We start from the raw sequence: 21894 nt of genomic DNA, 5'->3' as shown, positions 1-21894 counted from the left end.
TGTTGTAGTATAGCCTCTGTGCTTACTATAGCGTAGCCTCCATTCTCAGATACAACTATTAATCACAATTATTGCTTTGTATTTTTTTGTTGCATAGAACTGCTATTGTCAGACTGTTTAGGTATTTTAGCTTTAACCTTTTAGCTAACTTTTGCATATTTTAATTCATTCTGTACCTGTTATTTGTCGCAGAAGTATTGTCTCTCTTACTGCCTGTCTATAATACATCTGATTTTCTTCTAGCCGTGTTAAGAAATGGAGCGCATGTACTGGGGGATCGTATCAGCTGGTAAAATATGCCATGACTTTGTCAATGCTTTGAACGACCCAACAGGTCCAGCGGCAGCACATAATAAGGTGAGATAATTCCTCATTTAAACTTCATAAAGGTGTGACAACTCCTTATTTACATATAGATCTCACATTGAGATAGTCTAACTGTTGAAAACATTAATTTTCACTTGGTTACTGTTCTATGTTTATTCTTTATCAAATTCTTATTGTTTATATTAAATATTATTATTAACATTCATGATTGAACCATACATTGCAGGAGTAAGAGAAGTTCCCATGGCTTAAATATATAGTATGTATTTTCTGTGTAAAGTTCAAAGCACACTGGAGTAATACTGCACCCTTTAGAGTTGATGCTGTCATGCAGGCAGTGGTTAATAAGGACATATTGACTTGTGTCGTTTTTTCATGACTGGCTTGTTGATTCAGTTTTTTAAAGAAAAATCTGCAAGGCTCTGCCACGAAATCATTCAAGTTATTATAAAAATGGAACTATTTTAAAATTATTAAATGCGTATCAAAATAGAAATTGCTAGAAAAATACTATTCACCAAAGCTTATAGACCTGAGAGATGCACTTTGCTGATACTGCGGTCTCTAGTGTGCTTTGTAGAGCAGTTGCGAAGCTGGTGTTAATCCAATCTCGATTTATGAGTGTTCTAGATCTCAACAAATTTTGGAACAAATATTTTAGACTATTTTCCACATATTGAACAAAAGTTCAGAATTTTAACACTCCGAGATAGTGTTATAGAGTTTTGTTTGCTTTTCTCTCTTATCTCAGTCACTCTAATGATCAGCGATGCACATGATAACCTGTAAACACGGCCACTGCCAGTTAAGTACAGTATTACCTGATTTCTTTAGCTTTCATTCTTCAAAATTGCAACTAAAGCCCTCTAATCAGTCAACTTCTGTTTTATCAGGTAGTCGCTGTCGGAGCTAGACAACTAGACCGGGCAAAAACATTTGCTGAGCATCATGGGATATCTACTGTTTATGGCAGCTACCAGGAGGTTGCTGATGATGAGAATATCAGTGAGTTGACTTTAGCTTTTACCTGTTTAAAGGTGACAGTGGCCATGTCTATGCACTGTATGGGCAGACAACTTCATATTAATCCTGGGTAATTTCATTGTAAATAAATTTATAATTGTTTGGTGTGCTTGCTCCCGATTAGGAATGCAGGCCAATGGTATCTCATCGTTATAGTCGTGTATCCGACCGTTAACTCGATTAGCTAAAAGACTTAACGCTCTTTGCAATGTATTATTACTGAGTAACTTTATTTTACTCGAGGCTTTTAAAGACATTTTCACAGATGTCCTAATATTCGTCCTGAAAAAAGACTTATGACTAGGATATTTCCGATGCGTGCTTTTCCATTTCCTTTTCTGGATATGCAAGATTATACCAATTAGGCTAATACCTGTTTAGTTATAAATATTTTTTGGTGGCATCATTTGGAAAGGCTTTTTCTACGAAAATATTTATGGACTGACTAATATATACACAATATGCACAACTTTGAATGTCAGTTAAATTTACTTTTACTTAAATTTTTGTTTTTATCAAATTTATTTCAAAACAAAGAGAACACCCATTGAAACTCCCATTTCTATGTGCAATAGCAGACAAAAGTTTGTCAGATAAAATTCAGTATGGGTAGGCTACAAATCTACAAAAGCAATATAAATTGTAATTATTTCTTTATATTTGCTTTTGTGAAGTATTATATACTCAACTATTAAGTGCATAATCTTCGGCATTTTAGCATCCGCTGCTGGTGAAAAATGTAGACAAAGGGAGGCAAATCCCTGATTGGTTTTAGCACAAATTTACACATGAAAAAGTTGATTAAACTTTTGTTCTAATTTACTGACAGCTGTTGAAAACTGAAGGATACCAGAGAATAATGAACAATAATTTTTACCTACTAATCTTCAACTTGTTATGGTTCGTCTCAGATAAACCCTCAATTATATTTTATAAAGCAATTTTCTCACATTTTGATGGTATTTTTATGAAGCAGTGCGAATTATTGCCAATAAAGTAATGTATTGTATTGATTTAGTATAAGTCTTTATATAATTTAAATATCTGAGATCTGTGAAACTGTTTGCCAATAACAAATCTCTCCATACATGCATATGTAACGGTTTGAGAATCTTTACTTTAAAGCATATAAATTACATAATTTTTTATTATATATTTCAATACATCAGAGTCTTGGCTTCCGAATGAGCCTATATTCAACACACAAAGAATAATAGAACTATGAAAAGCGGGGTGTCAATAGTACGTCCTGCAAAAAAACCACTTGGTTCAGGTACTCAAAGTGTGATGTCATAATTCTCATTTAGCCTTAGGTCGTCGATCCCTTTCGCTGCCATTGAGGCTGTGTTTTTCTGTGACAATCGGTGCTGTTAAACCCAGAAAGTGCTAATAATAAACTAAGATTCTAGATAATCAACAATGCCTGCGGATCGTGCTAACGCCCGACCAATACAAACACATGTTCTGGGTTAATTAATTATGCTTCAATAAATGTACTATCGTTGACAAAGGCAATGCAATCACATCGATTAAATTATGACCTGCGGTTGTGTGGCCCTAGGACTAAATGTCAATTGCACTTTCGCGAGATCACGCAATGCTTGAAATTAATTAGTCTCAGTCATCACCCTCAACATCACATTAAAAATAAAGAGCTAGTGCATAATATCATCAGGAAAATATAGTATGGTTCTTGGAGTCTGAGGTACTTATCATAGAAATAATATGTACATGGAGAACTAATGACACTGATTCCTTTGTCATCTTCATTCGTTCTCTGGAGTTGTCCTACCTTCGCCTGCCACTAGCGTCATTATCGTCACTTTCATAGTTGATAAATAAGCGGTAATAACACACAACAACGAATATGAGAATTGTGACGCCACAATTTTCGAGACAATGCCAGAAAATTTTTTCGCGGTAGAGCTCTGGGGAAATCCTATAAACACCAACCAATGTCTGTCTCACCATGGCAAACAATAGCTCATTCGAAAGCCAAGACTCTGATGTACTGAAATATACAATAAAAAAATTTGTAATTTATGTGCTTTAATACTAGCTGTGTTTGTCTGTCCTTCCATTTGTCTAAAGTCACACTTACAGGTTAGTAAAAAGAAATGCACCGTATGGGAATTGAACTCACATATTCAGTTTAGTGACTAGACACACTAGCAACTGCACTACTCAACCACCTTGCTGTATCATGGAATAATTGTGCTCATACTTATTACACATGCCGATCTCTCGCTGCACACGAGATTGCCAGCGTATCCTTCGTTTTTTGTGACGTCATTCTATCATTGTCTGCCATCTTTATAGACAACTTTTATCGTTAAAAACACAAAGCTTTTGCAATTAATTATTGCAAACAATGCTTTTGTTTGCAAATTTTTTATTTTAGTATCAAAACAACACCGAAAAATACTATTAATCAAGAGAATGACGATCGGTTTCTACAAACATGGCGGCTTTTTCGTAAACGAGCGCAGGTGCAAACAGGGTGATGACGTCAAAAAAACGATGGATTAGTATGGAATAGTTAGGGATTCTGATGATGTAATCAAGTGAATGAGAACTCATCAGTCTTTGAAAGACACGCACTGCCAGCACAGAGAATACATCATCAATTAATTCAAGTGTTTTTAATATTAAACTCATATTTATTCAACTTCCTGTGATGAAACCAGACAAATACATTGTAGAATTTTCTCGATTTATTAACTTCCTGTTTCATGTTTAATACTTGAGCAGGCTGTATGCGGGCAGGAATAAAAGTCAACCTACATTTAAATATTACTCTTTATATTGTCACTGGCAGTTATTAAGGAACATTAGTGAAATAAAGGTGGAAGTACTGTTCTTTATAAAATATGATATAAAAAAGTTACGATATATGTAAATTACAATATAAAAGCACGCTGTTTTTTATATTGTCACTGGAAGTTATTAAGGAGCATTAGTGAAATAAAGGTGTAAGTACTGTTCTTTATAAAATATGATATAAAAAAGTTACGATATATGTAAATTACAATATAAAAGCACGCTGTTTTTTATATTGTCACTGGCAGTTATTAAGGAACATTAGTGAAATAAAGGTAGAAGTACTGTTCTTTATAAAATATGATATAAAAAAGTTACGATATATGTAAATTACAATATAAAAGCACGCTGTTTTTTATATTGTCATTTGAAGTTATTAGGGAACATTAGCAAAGGTGGTTGGGTTTTGGCAGCTGCAAACAGGTAGTTAAGTGTCAAAAGCTGCAGACAGGTAATGCGATCAGCAATCTCACAGCAGCCAGCATCTAAAGCAGTTTAGATGTGTAGACTGTCTGAACACTGTAGGGGAAGATAACTCTATGGTCTGAACATGTGTAATATTTACAGACATTGTCTACATCGGCAATACGACTGGTCAGCACTTTGAAGTCTGTAAAATGATGCTGAACGCGGGGAAACACGTTCTCTGTGAGAAAAGTCTGACAACTCACTACAGCGCCTCTAAAGAGCTCTATGACTTGGCCAGCTCTAAGAGTCTCTTTCTCATGGAGGTAAAATTATACAGTAGGCACTCCTATAACCTATGTCTTCTATAACATAAATTCCACATAACGTAAAAAATTTATGTAAAGTTTTTGCTTCTCACTATGTGAAAAATTCAAACTGTCAAATTGATGCAAGTTCTCCAATTCGATTTAAATAACGATAATCTTGTAGTTAGCCTTAAACCATAACTGTCATGAACAACTTTTATCGTATTTTCTATGTAAATCAGCCACGCTGATTCCGATTTTGTACTCAAAATAAAGATTGGTCCACTAACCTTCAAAGTCATTTAGGCTTTTTTTAAAGCGTTTCACTATCCGTTTCGAAAACAACACAATCGGCATTACAAGCTCCGCCCATAAATATGTGACGAAACCTAGCTTTTTCAGGAACTAATCACCTACTCCATTAAATGAAATTAATGTGGATCAGAAATAAATATATAATACACAGGTGAATGGCTGACCCTGCTGCTTGTAGTTGGGGTGGCGCTGCTAGGCTAACAATAATGACTGTTGAATCCTAATCAGCATTGAGAAGACAACTCCTTTTATCGTAATTGGTGTAATTTTGGCATTATTTTTGTTTTTGTAAAAGTCCTGTACGGAACTTTGCCAAGTGTATGCTCTTGTTGTTTTAATTTGGCAGCGTACTGGTAAGACCCTAGTACTAGGGTCTTACCAGGGTCTTACGTACTAGGGACCCTAGTACTAGGGTCCTAGTACTAGTACTAGGTACTGCTGCCCTAGTAATACAGAAGAAAGAAAGCAGAAGTTTGCAGCTGCCTATAATGTTTATAGCAGATGTTATGACATTTCCTTTATCTATAGTTATATTTTTGCATATTTAGATACGTTCTGTCATATTGGATGCCTATGGCCTGGTCTGACTGCATACAGCATACTCTATAGTTAATAGTTTTAGCAGTAACTCTGAATTGGCTCGTATTCTGTTGCCCTGATAAAATAAACAGACCTTGAAACTATTAATTAAAATGATGTCGAGTTTCTCACATCACTAGCCTTAAAGCTTGAACAAGAATCAAACTTGATTTTGTGTATTGTCCTCTTTAAAGAGAAGACAAATCTCAGTCCATGACTTGGAATTTTATATAGTAAGATTGAATTTATCATTAGCTTTAAATTCATGCGTAATCGCATCAACGTGTCCAAAATGTATAGATGGTTTGCTTACAGGTGAAAAGATCATAGCCAATGAGCTATTCAAACAGTACAGATTTGACAACATTGTTTGCATCACACAAACTCACCTAATGCATTGTGTTCACATAGTTCAACTGAGTCACTGCAGAATGACCTTCATACAATATGTTGTCATTGTAGGCTCTCTGGTCAAACTTCTTTCCTACCTACATGGAGATTAAGAATCAATTAGCATTGGGTATGTAGCCCGAGTTTACCTTGATACTTTATTCTTTCTATGGGTACATAGCCTTGGTTCACCTTAATCATGTATATGGGTGCACCGTTTCTATTTGCCGCCTCCGTATCAACATGCATTGTTATACTACATCATTCTTGTTGTTACGATACACTGGTTTATTGAGAATGCAGGGTGTATGGAACACTTTCGACCAATTCTAGAAAGTTCAATTCTCCGGGAAAAACCACTTGGGAAAACCTTGAGCTAACAATAAGTTCTAGACTAACGTTAATTATGAACAATGATTTACTAGCAGATCATGTTGAAACTGTTCACTACTCAAGATCTTTGCTATGCTAAAAGCCCTGTTTGTAAACTAGCTCTCTCCGGTACGAACAGAACAGGCATTATCAATGCTAGTACCGTGACTGCGCCGTGAGTGATCGTCGGGTGTGCCATCGGAAATTATCAATAAATGGTTTGTTTTTAAACCTCATCTATATTATTTTTTGTTCACTTTTTCTATAATAAAGGTCAGAGAATAGGTATGTGAACAATTAGTGCAAACCGTAATGTGCTGGACTGTCATCCTGAATGTGGTAGGTTCGAATCCCGTTTGATGCAGTCTTTTTCTCAAATTACAACCATGGCTACGTGGATGGACACAGCTTTTATCCTAGTTAAAATTACATCTGATGATGGCGTGGCTTTTGTTTCAAGTTGTCTCACCTTTGAGTATGCTATGAGAATTCGCTTTTTCTTACAAACCGTAACCACCCAGGAAATCAACATTCATGGGTGACACTTTTTGGCTTCATCCACCCATATTCTTAGTATTTTGCTGATGCAGCCCGTTCTTACTATACATACTGCTAGCAGTGCCAACACCTGTTACTGCTGTCATATCCTTTCATAGTATCACATATTCATTCCGAGTATTACACTATGATTGTATTATCCTATCCAACTGCTAGTGGATACAGTAAAGCTACAGCTTATAGTGCGGTGTTAAGGATGAACGTACACAAAATTTTCGTAGACATTATCAGAAAGCATCGGTATTTTTCTATCATTTGTGATTGTTTTTGGTGTTTGAGCTTATCTGAGTGCAGAGTTAAAAACTGCTAGGCTGCCTGTTACCCAGGGCTGATACTCTCCCTGAAAGGCCCATTAGGTTCGGCCCAAAATCACGTTTTGGGGGGGGGTTTAGACCATGGGGCACTGTCAGTGAATTTGCTACTTTAGGGGGGGGGGGGGGGTTTCCACAACCAAGCCAGTAAAAAGGGCCCATGATCATTAAGGTTTTATTCAGCCAAAGTGATACCAAAAATTGCACCGAAAATCCAGTCTTCATTTTAATGCAGATTGCTACTGCTTGCCTGCTGATGTGAAAGGAAGGTAAAGGAGACAGTCGACACAGCATTATCTTAGTAACCCTTTAGCAATATACTCAGAATGAATGATATATTTATTTCATTGATATTCATTGTTTTTCTTTGTAAATTAAAATGATATTCTGATGGTTGATGTTTGGAATAAGTTTTATTAACCCTTTTGCAGTCATACCGACATTTTGCCGTTTTGCGATACTGACGTTAGTGGGCAGAGCGACTATTATGTCGCCACACGAACGGTTTTTATAAATAGATTTATGGTTAGCTAATTGCCTTTTTTTGTTTAATTTTTTACCAATAGTAAACTAAAATATATTGGTCTCTGTTAACAACAAAAAATAATTCGTTTGCAGAAGAAAAACGATCATTTTTGCAATACTGTACTAAACAAACAAGAAATCCGAAATAAAAATGAAATTGGGAATTTTGTTTGTAGCTTGTTTCTGCTTTATTAATGCATGAATCATATTAAATGTTTAGCAGAGCGTGGAACCTGGGTGCCCTCTAGGGAACTCCCAGTGTTTAGGGGGTGTGTTTCAAATTGACCAACCAGGTGATTGGGGGTACAATATCCAAATTCAAGTTGACCAACCAGGTGATTGGGGGTACAATATCCTAGTCTTGGCCTATCCAGGTGGGTGTTTCTTTCAGAGTATCAGCCCTGGGGCCTGTTAAAACACTCAAAAGATTAATATGTGCTGAAATGATGTCACTAGCTGCATGGCTGCCTGTCTCTCTCGTTATTGATATCAGTTATCACGTTCTATTCTATTGTTATCTTTGCCGAAGTTCAGCTATAGTTCATAGGCATCGTAATTGCACTTTTGCTTGAATCTGAGCTTTTTAACTACTTTTAAATGTTTCTAGATTAAAATCAGCAAAGTTTGATCACGGTAAAAACGCTTAGATTCAAAAAAACTTGATTATGACGTCTATAGTTGCAAAGAGACCGACAGAAAAGAGACGCGTAACGTTCCAACTTGAACACAATTGCCGATATTAATAACAAGAGAGACAGGCACTAGTGTAAGACTTGACTAGGACTAGACTAGGGACTCGCAACTAGTGACATCATTTTGGCGCGTATCTTTCTTCTGAGCGTTTAACTGCAATGAAGTTTTGTCGATTTTAATCTTGAAACATTCTGGCAGTCAGATCACCTCCGACATAAAAATAATAGATGACTAGATGCTGAAATAATAAATGAGTAAGTGAGTAACTATAATATAAATCAAAAGCACAAATGGCTTGTTTCAAATTAAATGCTTCTAATTTAAAGTTTAAAACGTTTTTATCAAAAAGTATAGAGATTTTTCTATTACTTGAGATTGGTTTGTTGTTTGAGGTGATGTTATTGCCAGGACGTTTTTTAGATTAACATTGGCAAAACTTGATCGTTGTTGAAATGCTCAAAAGAAAAGACATCAGTACATATACAAACTATAATATAAATCAAAAGCACAAATGGCCTGTTTCAAATTAAATGCTTCCAATGTAAAGTTTAAAACGTTTTTATCAAAAAGTATAGAGATTTTTCTATTACTTGAGATTGGTTTGTTGTGAGGTGATGTTATTGCCAGGACGTTTTTTAGATTAACATTGGCAAAACTTGATCGTTGTTGAAATGCTCAAAAGAAAAGACATCTTTTTCTTTTGAGCGTTTTACCCACGATCAATTTTGCCGATTTTTCTTGAAATTTATGCAAAGATTACCTCACTTTACCTTGCTTCTGAAGGGCGATCGCTAAGCGGATGTTTGGTATAAATCAAATTTCACCAAACCTTTAGAAAAGTCGTTGACAAAAATATTTTGCCGATGGTGGTAATAACGACGCTTATGAATTACGAAAAGTTGAGGTTTACCTCTATGGCTTGGAATAAAGTGATTTTCTAAAGCGATAACAACCGTTTTGGTAGCGGTTGTTTTGGTAGCCGTTGGGAAAAAACAGTTCGAGTTAACAGTGTTGAGTTTGAGTTATCTATAGCAATTTATCATTACGTGGGTATGGACCAAAGAAACTGTTCGAATTAACCATGTGTTCGAGCTATCCGTGGGCGAGTTATCCATGTTTGACTGTATTTAACGCTTATCTTCTGTTCCCTTTAGAGACGGTCGGTAAGGTCGTACACATGGAGGCGAGCTTTGGACTCGCCATTTCAGATGTTCCTCGTCTGAACTTGAGAGATCTGGGAGGAGGGGCAAGCCTCGATCTTGGCGTCTATCTAGTTAATCTTGTGCGGCTTGTGTTTGAGAGGGAGGAACCCATAGAGATAATCGCCAGAGGAGATCTATACCCTACAGGTGCTTTTTATGTCTATGCCATTGGTTAATTCAGACATATGTTGTATCTAGAGCATTTCTTCCAATTTGGCTTTTACTATGCAGACAGATTACAACAAAACCCCTTGGAAAGGCTCATTTCTTGAAATCAGGTTTAGCATAAGGAGTTATTGAACTGAAAGGTGACTGCTAAAACTAAAGGCATTTTCTGGTTTGTACAGTTGAAATAAATGGCTAATAGACATACGATAACCGAAATTATGTCTATAATTTGACCTCATGAATACTGGTATATCTGCCTACTGTTACTCTGACCAGTGTTGCCCATGCTTGCTGTGATAAGCTGACATACCCTGGCTATCAATATATTATATTCATAGATGTAAGCAGTGCTATTGAGGGATATTTTGGAACATAGCCTGGATATTTATCTGTAGGTGTCGACTCTGGATGGGACGCTATACTAGTTTTCTCTGGTAACAGACGGGCTGTCCTCAAGTGCAGCAGCAAGTATAAATTGAGTAATACAGCCAGGCTGGCTGGAATGCAGGGGTGTATTGAAGTAAGTGTTTGTGTACAGAGGTGTATTGAAGTAGGTGTTTGTATAAAGGGGTGTACTGAAATAAGTGTTTGTATAAAGGGGTGTTTTGAAGTAATTATTAATACACGGGCATGGATTCAAATATTTTTGTGTGTGCAGGGGTGTATTTTGGTGTGTTGTAGAGAGTGTAAATAGACAGGGCTGTATTGAAGTAAGTGTTACTATGCAGGGGTGTATTAAGTGAATCTATGTAAGTGTGCAGGAGCATATGCAAATAAGTGTTAATGTACAGGGGCGTATTGAAATATGTGTTTGTGTATGGGGGTGTATTGAAGTAAGTTTTAGTATGCAGGGGTGCATTGAAGTGATTGTTATTATGCAAGGGGTTGGAAAGTATTGACGATGATAGAGGCTCTTGAGTCTCTAGTTTGCCAACATTTACCTAATCAGTAGGACAAGTGCACCTGGTTCACTGAACATTGTAACTAATGGATTTCCGGAATGTTAAAAAACTACAAGAAAGTTTGCCCTTTCTCTATTTTGGTAGGAATGAATTAGAAGACAACTCCAAATTTCACGCTTTGTAACTCATAATTTACAGTTAGTTAATGATTGACTCATTTATCAAACTGTTTTTTATGTTTAAATATTTAATTATTAGGTAAGTATTTGTTCATGTCTGCTGACATACCAAAAAGAGATCAATACAAGTAACTAGCATGATAACAATTTCTGTCGACCTCCTTTTTTGTATTATGTCTGAGTCATTGTTCATAACCAGCTACTACTAACTACTACTAACGGTTGCGTTAAGGCGGTTGGCAACTTTAATACTCTAACTTTTTCACGAGAAAGTGATAATAGAACTTACAGTACTCAGCCGACCTTACAGGTGAACATACACAATTTTTGTTTATAGATTTTTGTAGAAAGTATCAGTATTTTTCTATCATTTGTGCTTGTATTTGATGTCTGAGGTGATCTGACTGCCAGGATGTTTCAAGATTAAAATCGATAAAACTTGATCGCGCTTAAAGAAAAATATACCTATGCGAAATGACATCACAAGTTGATATCGTTGTGGTGATATTGTGGTCAAGTTGAAGTGTTATGCGTGTCTATTCTGTTTGTATTTGCACTTATATACGTCATAATCACACTTTTGGTTGACTTGGACGTTTTAATCTCGATCAAGTTTTATCAATTTTAATCTTGAAACATCCTGGCAGTCAGATCAACTCAAAAATAAAAAACACAATGATAGAAGTGATAGAATGATAAAAAATGATAGAAAAATACCGATTCTTTCTGATAAAGTTTACTGAAATTTTGTCTAAATTTATCTTTAAGTAAAATGATGTGCTGCTACTTCTGCATATAAGTATAAAAATAAAAAATTGCCAGCAATAAATGATAATCTTCCAAAAATAAAAAAATTCACAAATAATTAACCATAAATGACATTGTTTCATAGGTAAATAATCCGTATGATAGTTTGTGTGAAACCGAGGTATAACGGCCAGCAAATGAGGCATGAGATAGGCATGACTGTTATATCCTACACTAACATCACTTGCTCACTTTCGGAAGCTGTATGGTGTAATTTTCACCTGTGTGATTGTATTGAATGATTGCAGCTGCCCGACCCCTTCCATTGCCCTACATCTATTAAGCTACCCAATGGAGACAGCTACAGCTTTGACCTGCCAGACCAGCCAGCAAATGCGTATAACTTTGAGAATTCTGCTGGATTAAGTTATGAATGCGCAGCTGCCTCGGAAGCTATACGAGCAGGTCTGTATTTCTTCACCCCAGAAATTTGTATCTGTTCGCTATAGGCAGGTCTGTATCTCCTCACTGTAGGCAGGTCTGTATCTTCTCACTGTAGGCAGGTCTGTATCTCCTCACCATCGGCAGGGCTGTATCTCCTCACCGGAGGTATTTCTATATCTTTTTACTGTAGGTAGGTCTGTATTTCCTCACTGTAGGCAGGTATGTATCTCTTCTCTGTAGGCAGGTCTGTATCTTTGCACTGTAAGCCGGTCTGTATCTCCTCACTGTAGGCAGGTCTGTATAGTTTAATGTAGGCAGGTCTGCATCTCCTCGCTGTAAGTAGGTCTGCATCTCTTCACCGTAATCAGGTCTGCATCTCTTCCCTGAAGGCAGGTCTGCATCTCCTCACTGTAGGCAGGGCTGTATATCCTCGCTGTAGGTAGGTCTGCATCTCCTCGCTGTAGGTAGGTCTGCATCTCTTCACTGTAGGCAGGTCTGTATCTCTTCACCATTGACAGGGCTGTATCTCCTCACCATTGACAGGGCTGTATTTCCTCACTGGAGGTATTTCTGTATCTCTTCACTGTAGGTAGGTCTGTATCTCCTCACTGTAGGCAAGTCTGTATCTCTTCACCATCGGCAGGTCTGTATCTCCTCACTGTAGGTAGGTCTGTATCTCTTCACCATCGGCAGGTCTGTATCTCCTCACTGTAGGTAGGTCTGTATCTCTTCACTGTAGGTAGGTCTGTATCTTTTCACTGTAGGCAGGTCTGTATCTCTTCACCATTGACAAGGCTTTTTCTCCTCACCATTGACAGGGATGTATTTCCTCACTGAAGGGAGGTCTGTATCTCCTCACTGTAAGCAGGTCTGTATCTCCTCACCATTGGCAGGGCTGTATCTCTTCTCTGTAGGTAGGTCTGTATCTTTGCACTGTAAGCCGGTCTGTGTCTCCTCACTGTAGGCAGGTCTGTATAGTTTAATGTAGGCAGGTCTGCATCTTCTCGCTGTAGGTAGGTCTGCATCTCTTCACCGTAATCAGGTCTGCATCTCTTCCCTGAAGGGAGGTTTGTATCTCCTCACTGGAGGTAGGTCCGTATCTCTTCACTGTAGGTAGGTCTGTATCTTCTCACTGTAGGCAAGTCTGTATCTCTTCACCATTGGCAGGGCTGTATATCCTCGCTGTAGGTAGGTCTGCATCTCTTCACTGTAAGCTGGTCTGTATCCCCTCACTGTAAGCAGGTCTGTATCTTCTCACTGTAAGCAGGTCTGTATCTTCTTACTGTAGGCAGGTCTGTATCTCCTCACCATTGACAGGACTGTATCTCATCACTGGAGATATTTCTGTATCTCTTCACTGTAGTTAGGTCTGTATCTCCTCACTGTAAGCAGGTCTGTATCTCCTCACCATCGGCAGGGCTGTATCTCTTCCATGTAGGTAGGTCTGTCTTTCTTCACTGTAAGCAGGTCTGTATCTCTTCACTGTAGGTCTGCATATCTTCACCGTAGTCAGGTGTGCATCTCCTCACTGAAAGCAGGCTTGTGTCTTTTCTGTGTACAGTGGAACCTCGGTTCTCAAACGCTTCAGTACTCGACTAACTCAGTTTTCAACCAACAACTTTGAAATTTGTTCGTCTCGGACCTCGACCAAACCGGAACATGCGCATTTGAATTAAACGTTCGGAACAGCTCCGGAGACAGCATGTTTATACATTTAACAACGTTGTTATGAGCCACTTTCAGAAGGTTCTCAAAAAAGGGAAAAGTTTCGCGTCATCAATGCTTTACAAAAAGGAGCCATCTGGGAAGACGTCGCCTCTACAGAAAAGATTTTCTAGGGACACAACACCTCCAGTCGAATTACTCTAAATTGTTTTGGAGGAGGATTTTTCTTCAACAATGTGAAGTAAACATGCCATTGATGTTTCTATTTTCTTTTTCACACGATTTTTGATGCAACTGATCTGTTGCATTTTTTTTGCTGTTTCATTATCAATTTCTGCGATTTTTGGTTTTGTATCTTAGCCTTTAATGTTTTCAATATTTTAAGAGCAAAGCATATGAAATGTTTACTTTTTGTTTTATTTTTTCATCATCATAGATAGAAAAGCTTTTATTAAATTTAAACACAATCGATATCTACTCGTTTTTTATTTATAGTATACAGTACAGTTTATGGTGTAAAATGTTAAAAAATACTGTACCGAAGTTGTTAAATCGACTTGGAATGGATTAAAACTTACATATATTAATTCTAATGGGCAAACCTGTTTCGGATCTCAAACAACTCGGTTTTCGACCAACCCTCTGGAGCGTATTGTGTTCGAGAACCGAGGTTCCCCAGTATCTCTTTTTCAACTCTAACATGTAATAGGGCTAATAAGTATTCTACATCAACTCTCCTGTGTTGCAGGCAAGCTTGAGTGCGAGGAATACACACCTGCTGACAGCCTCTACATTGCCAAGATCCTTGAAGAGATCAACAAACAAATCGGGTCAAAGATGGCTGACTAAATACCAGAAACCAAACAATCCTCTATGCGAAGAGTAAATTTGAACATTTTTCTTGCATAGATATTTATGAGCATTATCTTGTAAAAACTGATCTGTGCAAAGCCCTTCACCTCAGGAGGGATATCTAGTTTCCTAGCTTATTTCCTAAAACAATGCCCTAATCAATCCAATGCACTCTTCTAGCACTCATCTTTCTGACATTGAATATCATGTAATCTAGTTTAGTTTTACATCTGTGCTCTAGTCTTTTTTTTTGTTTTTAGCACACTATATGGTGGTACATAGCTACATGGTTATTATATCCATTGGCATACTTGCTCTGTTTGCAATGCAATTCACTGTAGGAGTTATGTATTCATGCTTTAGGTGGTGACAACTCCAAATTGCAGTTTTTGGTTTTTTCTTTTTATGCAGTATTTCAATTGGTGGTGGGTGAGAGAGTGGCTGTTCCTAAATTAATAAAATTATTTTGCTCTTATTTTATAAACTCAGAAGTAGAAATGTTGTCGGTGACAGCAGTGGATGTCTGGAAGACAGCTGTTCTATTTTTGCTTGGGACGAGAATGAGATATTTTTATGGCTAGATGAACCATTGGAACTAAAAAAGGTAATATTAACAATTGTAATAAGATTTCTATTTCGAACATATATCATTGGTAACAAGGTTCTTCAAAGCTATCCACACATCTTCAACCTAATCACTTCTTGTTATCAAAACGCCTAAGCTGCATTGTATAATCTTCTTTTTTGGCCTTCCCGTCTATAGCTCTACCTTGGCTTCTTTCCAGTAGCGATGATGATGCAGCTCTATTAGCTGCTGCCATGACTCAAATCATTTAGGTTGAGTTGAGTCTTAATTCCAAGATGACGACATTGAAATCGTCTAGTTATTATCTGGATGCGGCGTCTTATAAAGGTAAAAGCTAATCAACTGTTTTGCCAGAGCTCCAGCTTGTCTGCCAGCCATTTCATCTTTAGCTGTTAATACCAAACTATTAGAACAAACTGGTGGTGTTGACAATATTTCCCGATTCTCTTGTTTTTGAATTTGTATCATGCAAGCAAATAACGAGAGTTAAAAAAGCTTTATTAACTTTGTCACCTATTGACAAGTCTGTCACCTGATGACAAGTCTGTCACCTAAAGACGAATCTGTCACCTATTGCCAAGTCTGTAACCTATTGACAAGTCTATCACCTATTGACAACTCTGTCACCTGTTGACAAGTAGTCCACCGGTTGCCAATTCTGTCGCTTATTGTCAAGTCTGCCACCTATTGTCAAGTCTGTCATCTGTTGACAGGTTTTCACCTATTGACAAGTCTCACCCGTTGACAAGTCTGTCACATATTGACAGTCTGTCACCAGTTCTTTGTGTCAAAATGATTCTGATAAGTTGATACCACATGATGTTGAATGTAGTTCATTATCTCGGCATAGAGATTTTAAGCTGATAAAATCCTAATACTTATCTTCATTGCAATGCATCTTGGTCATTTGCGTTCTGTCATGTAATTTGAGATTCTGTTGATGTTTTTGGCAATTGTATTAATGTTTCAGTGAGGTAATCCTGCTCCAGTGCGCAAACAGAATAGCTCGTATAGATGATAGACATTTGATCTGGGAAGCTAATTTTAATGTCTGCAATAGTGCAGTTATGACTCATGTAGATAAATGGATTTGTTATACTATATAATAATTTACATGTTAGTTCTGTTGCCCACCACTCAATACATCGTATTGATTTGTCTGAAGTTACGGTTACTAGAATGGACTAATCTGCCTCCATACCTCATTTTTCCCATCAAATTTTTAAAACTTGTTCGCATAAAAATTGTCTGAGAGTAGGTTGCTCAACAACCTGATCACTTCCTGTTAGCAGTTCATAGTCAGCCAAAAAACAAAGCCAACGGTTTTGGCACAGTTATATAAATTTGCTGTTAGTACAATAGATATATACTTTGGTCAGGCATTACATTACTGAAAAAACTGTAAAAATGCAGCATTTAATAGATTTATACCTAAACTAGTAAAAGTTTATAAAATACAGCATTTCCTACAATTTACATAAATTCGCAATCCCCGATTAAACGATTAAATCTATTAGTTTTCACTTGCGTATTTTGGCAGCAATTTCATCAATAAAATGTGATGTGATTGGAATAACTATGAGTTAGATTTGTGTGGACTGACAAGGATACTGTACCATGTAATGATACAGTATCATGCAATGTATATAGGGGTGTATTGAGGTAAGTGTTTGTATATAGGGGTGTATTGAAGTAAATGTTTGTTTACAATAGTGCGTTGAAACAAGTGTTTCTATATAGGGGTGTATTGAAGTAGGTGTTTGCATACAGGGGTGCATTGAAGTAAATGATTGTATATAGGAGTGTATCAAAGTAGATGTTTGTATACAGGGGTGTAGTGAAGTGTTTGTATATAGGGGTGTATTGAATTAAGTGTTTGTATACTGGGGTGTATTGAAGTAAGTTTTTGTATCCAGGAGTGTATTGAAGTAAGTGTTTGTATCTAGGGGTGTATTGAAGTAAGTTTTTGTATCCAGGAGTGTATTGAAGTAAGTGTTTGTATCTAGGGGTGTATTGAAGTAAGTGTTTGTATCCAGGGGTGTAACTAGAGGTGTGAGTATAGCAATACTGTACTCGCACCTCTAATTCCCCAAGTCAATTGGATATTCGATATTTGAATTCATGTTCAACGGCTGCTCTCATTCACAACTAGATACATATCATTTTTATTTAAATAAAATTTGGTAATAATAATATTTATTATACCCACTTGAAAAAGTGACTTTAATTTCTTTGAAGATAACTAACGTTTCAGCCAGTGAATCATGACATTCCACAGAATGCGTTGGAACATGAGCTCATGTAGGGTCCCTTGTATCGATAGACATAGTCATACTTAGTATTGCGAGAGCAACAGATTACATCCATTGGCCTGCTGACGTGCCTACAGTCATTTCCGACAACTCCATAGACCCTTATCTCTTTCATAACCCCGACATCTTCTGGCATTGCATCGTCAGTCCAGTATGGATATCTTGCACCACAGCTGAACCACTGAGGACAGCTATCTAGCATTTTGTTTCCTCCTTCACCCGAGAATCTAAACCACTGCAAACCTTTACGATGGTCACACGCAAAGCCACCTGATGACTGCTCACCGCCAGGCTGGTAGTAGCCACCCTCGTGATCAAGCCGCCATGACTCATTCAGGTTAGTTGCTGCTTGACACTCTTTTGACTCCAAAGTGGCAGCAGGTGGTGCTCTTGTAAATTTGTCTGTGACTTGACAGCGCAGTAAGATCTTCATGAGTACACCGTATTGAGTCCTTTGCTCTGCCGCTACGCTTGAGCCTGCTGACGGGAAATCGGGTAGAATGTAAGATGGACATTTAACCTCGATGAGCTGTTTGAGAAGCAATATTTGAGCGCCGTAGTCTCGTTCATAACTCGCTGCTGTACATACAAACAATAAAACTACAAGAATAGATATTAAAGCATCCCTCATCTTCCTTACGGTTGTAATTGTTACTCTTTAGTGAAACCCGTGGCCATTGCTTCATCGGTTGTATAAACAGCTGCTGGTTCTCATTACTAGTTCATCTCATTACTAGTTCATCTCATTACTAGTTCATCTCATTACTAGTTCATCTCATTACTAGTTCATCTCCTTACTAGTTCATTCTGCTCATGGTTCACATTGCTAGTTGTTGTTGCGTATTTTTCCCACTCACTCAGTTGATTAATGCAAACTTTGGTTGCTAGCAAGGTTTTATCTTAACAAAAATGATACTAACTATTAAAGTAATAGAACATTTTAATTTTAGAAATTTTTCTTCTTTCTTGAAAGAGCAAATTAAACCCCAGCGTCACCCAACAGAAATTACAGAAAACGATATGATAAGTTTAGTTTCTGGGGGAGGTTTTGAGAGGTGAAGTGGTAAGGAGCAACGGTAGCGTTTCTTTCAACTTTTACCATTGGTTGATCAAGTAGAACAATGACCAATCAAAGGAAATAATATTTTTCCCAAACAAGATCTTGTCAACAGATCTTGTTTGGAACAGTCTGTGAACTACAGAGATACTACATTCTAGTGTGTCTTTGAAGTTCACAGATCACATCCAAAAGCAGGCATCTTATACTGTTTAGTATAGTGCTGAGGTATTTGAGAGCATTGAAATCCAGTTATCGCAACTTGGCAGAGCTGAAATAGTCTCAAAGTTTTTGCTTTGCCAGTCAAAGCCTTTGTTTGCCAGAAAAACAAATCATCGGAATTAAATCCGAGGTCAAGTGAGAGAAGACAACAACCGCTAACTGGGAGAAAATATGTAAACACTTTTTCTCATTTAAATATTTGACCGAGTTGACCAGCCGTCATGATAGATAATTTTCCAGTTAATGACAGCTATTAAAGACAAGTTACAGCTACTATTATAATATATACTCATCATATATTATTATGTGAAATTATATTATTTTAATATATTACACATATTAATTATACTCATACTAACTCGATGCCTGGCATTTCCCGATTATTAAAAACCATGTTTACCTACATGGGAATTACCAGATGTGGCTTTAGGTTGACAAAACATGTAATGGAATACAAATTAGCAACCAGTATTATTTGTTTGTGAGTTTCTAATTAATTTCATTTGTAAATGACTTCATACAGTTATCATTGATCTAATATAAATTATATAGAAAGTATCTTAACTATTCAAAAGCATAGGTCTGTATCGTAAAAATTTCCCCTTTTATTCTTGTCACAATCTATATCCACCCCTGGTGAAAAAACAGTAATATTGAGATGGGTGCTTGGCCATTTATCGACTTTTAATCTACCTTAAGAGGAGCACTGTGGACTTATCATGCAAAGTTTTCTCTTCGCTTTCTTATTAGCTGTCATTTTTCAACTAGGAGGCAGCGCTGTCGTTAATGACTCAAGCAAACAGCAGTATGATCTTTATCATTCCCGTGTTGAAGTGTTCAGAAATCTGTTAGCCGCCTACTGTCCTGATTTTAAGGAACCGGCGAGACAACCAAGAGACCAGTATCACAGCGACGCCGAAGCTGAACAGGCCTTCTACAGAGCATTGAGCTACCAGCTAACAGTTTGTCAACTCTCGCACCAATCCTACCCTCAGCCACCGGAGTGTGAGAATGCAACGACCTTCACCCAGCCTTGGAGAAAAGACCATGATGGAAAAGGTTTAAAACCTGGTGGACCGTCTTCACTCCTTGGACGGGCATGTGACGAAAGAAAGGACTTGCAGTGGTTCAGATTCAGGGGTGAAGCAGGAAGTAGAATGCTCGACTCTGCGCCAAAGTATGAGAGCTGTGGTAGTTTATGGCCTTACTGGACCGATGCCGAGATGCCGACCGATGTAGGCGTGGTTAAAAGGGTCGAAGCATTTGGTGTGCAAGACCAATTCCCAAAAGCTTACTCCAGTCAGATCGAAGTGATGCGATGCTCCGAGGCAAAGAATGACTTCATTTACAGACACACCGGGCCCTACTATGACATGTGTCAATCAACCTACTGTGGAATGGACTAGTCAACTAGTGAATGTGACAGACACATAGGTGTGTTTTTACTTAAGTTTACTGTGGAAGCTTACCATACCATGTGATTATTTTTTATGGCTAACATGGTGTCAGTTGCGGTAATAATTTCAACTTGGTGCTCCAACGCGTTTACACCAAAATTAACATCAATATTTTGACACAAAAATTGGTTTTGATGACAAATTTTGGTGTGAAAAGTCTGAAATTCATGTAAATTTAGGTAATAAACAATCTTTGAAACTTTCATTTTCAGCATATGGTCATGTCGTCATTTCAGTTCAATAGGGAGCAGCCGTGGGTGAGTGGTTAGAGTGCTGGCTTATGATCAGTAGGTCAGGGGTTCAAATCACTCAAGCACCATTAGTGGTGTTAGGAACAGCATCCAATCACAATTGCTCCTGTGTCAAATCCCATAAGTAAACAGTCACAATAAATCATATACAAGAAAAATCATTTGATCTTACGCAGTGAGACTAACAAATTACATATCAACACAATGTTAGAATCTGAACTGATAATAAGTATCTGGAGGCAGAACATTAGAGACATCTTAACGGCAGAGCGCTGTGTCCAGGGCTGGTGAGACCATTCGCATGACCAACGTCGAGTGCCAAGTCTCATTATCACAGCAGGAAACTCAGCTGCCAGTTACCTGACTCGGGATGCCGAGCTACAGGAGATTGCTCACAGTGATAAAAAAGGCGCAGAGCCTATCTCAATCAATATATATATTTTTCAAAGATTGTTTTAGTGTGTATGTCCAGCTATAGCTGTTAGAACCAAGAATCCGTATCACATTTGATTTCGGACCCTCCCCTTCACCAGTCCAATCTCTTACCAATTAAGCCACACGAGCTTAATGGGTACATCAGGTGAGATATGTCGTTATGTGGGTGCAAATACACTCCCGCTCTCCGTTACGGCGCAATGTCACGGAGACAGCAATGTAATTTTATATGTGCTCAATTGCGAGAGCAAGTAGTTGGATCTTATTGGTAAGCTTACTCAAATTAGCCATTGGCAATGTGCCAGGCTAATGGCAAGTGGCAGGCAACTACATTACCACTCATTGTTTATAATATAGACTCATTAACTATACTTAATTAACTATACCTTAATAGGTCTGTGGTTTATAAGCTGATTTATAATACCAGTGCAATGCCAAGCATTCCGCTAGTAATCATTAGAAATCATTAGCAAGTAATGACTGAATATAGTCTGTTTTGCTACAGTTACAATGGAGAATCATTTGGTATACAATTAGAGTGGCATAGAAATCATAGTCATTATCTAAAACAAACACTTGGTAAAATCATCAAACTCGTCATTATTAAAAAACAGTAACAAAGGAATATGTTAACCATATAACCATATATGTTACCATATATATTAGTAACTATAGCTATCTACAATAACTTTTGTGCATTTCGTGATTGTGATTGTGATCTGCATGGAAATGTGACATTATAATGTACTCTGTGTAGAAGGTACTGTGGAGAGTTTTTGCCTTCGAGAC

At 37.4% G+C, this 21894-nt stretch overlaps 2 protein-coding genes across 2 annotated transcripts; both read left to right on the top strand.

Annotated features, from left to right (window-relative positions):
* Positions 1-211: 211 nt before the first annotated feature.
* On the top strand, positions 212-15260 carry LOC137397937 (trans-1,2-dihydrobenzene-1,2-diol dehydrogenase-like). Its single transcript, XM_068084027.1, has 8 exons — positions 212-357; positions 1221-1332; positions 4738-4901; positions 6240-6297; positions 9781-9975; positions 10392-10516; positions 12133-12289; positions 14682-15260. The coding sequence occupies exons 1-8, from the start codon at positions 256-258 to the stop codon at positions 14780-14782; spliced, it is 1014 nt and encodes a 337-aa protein (XP_067940128.1). The 5' UTR covers positions 212-255; the 3' UTR covers positions 14783-15260.
* A 2467-nt stretch (positions 15261-17727) lies between these two features.
* On the top strand, positions 17728-20417 carry LOC137397942 (uromodulin-like). Its single transcript, XM_068084036.1, has 2 exons — positions 17728-18020; positions 19731-20417. Exons 1-2 carry the CDS (start codon positions 17957-17959, stop codon positions 20366-20368), a joined length of 702 nt encoding a protein of 233 aa, XP_067940137.1. The 5' UTR covers positions 17728-17956; the 3' UTR covers positions 20369-20417.
* The last annotated feature ends 1477 nt before the right edge of the window (positions 20418-21894 follow it).

This window comes from Watersipora subatra, chromosome 6, assembly GCF_963576615.1.
Source record: "Watersipora subatra chromosome 6, tzWatSuba1.1, whole genome shotgun sequence".
Classification (NCBI taxonomy): domain Eukaryota; kingdom Metazoa; phylum Bryozoa; class Gymnolaemata; order Cheilostomatida; family Watersiporidae; genus Watersipora; species Watersipora subatra.
Note: the sequence above shows the minus strand (reverse complement) of the source record. Positions and strands in the feature narration are given on the sequence as shown.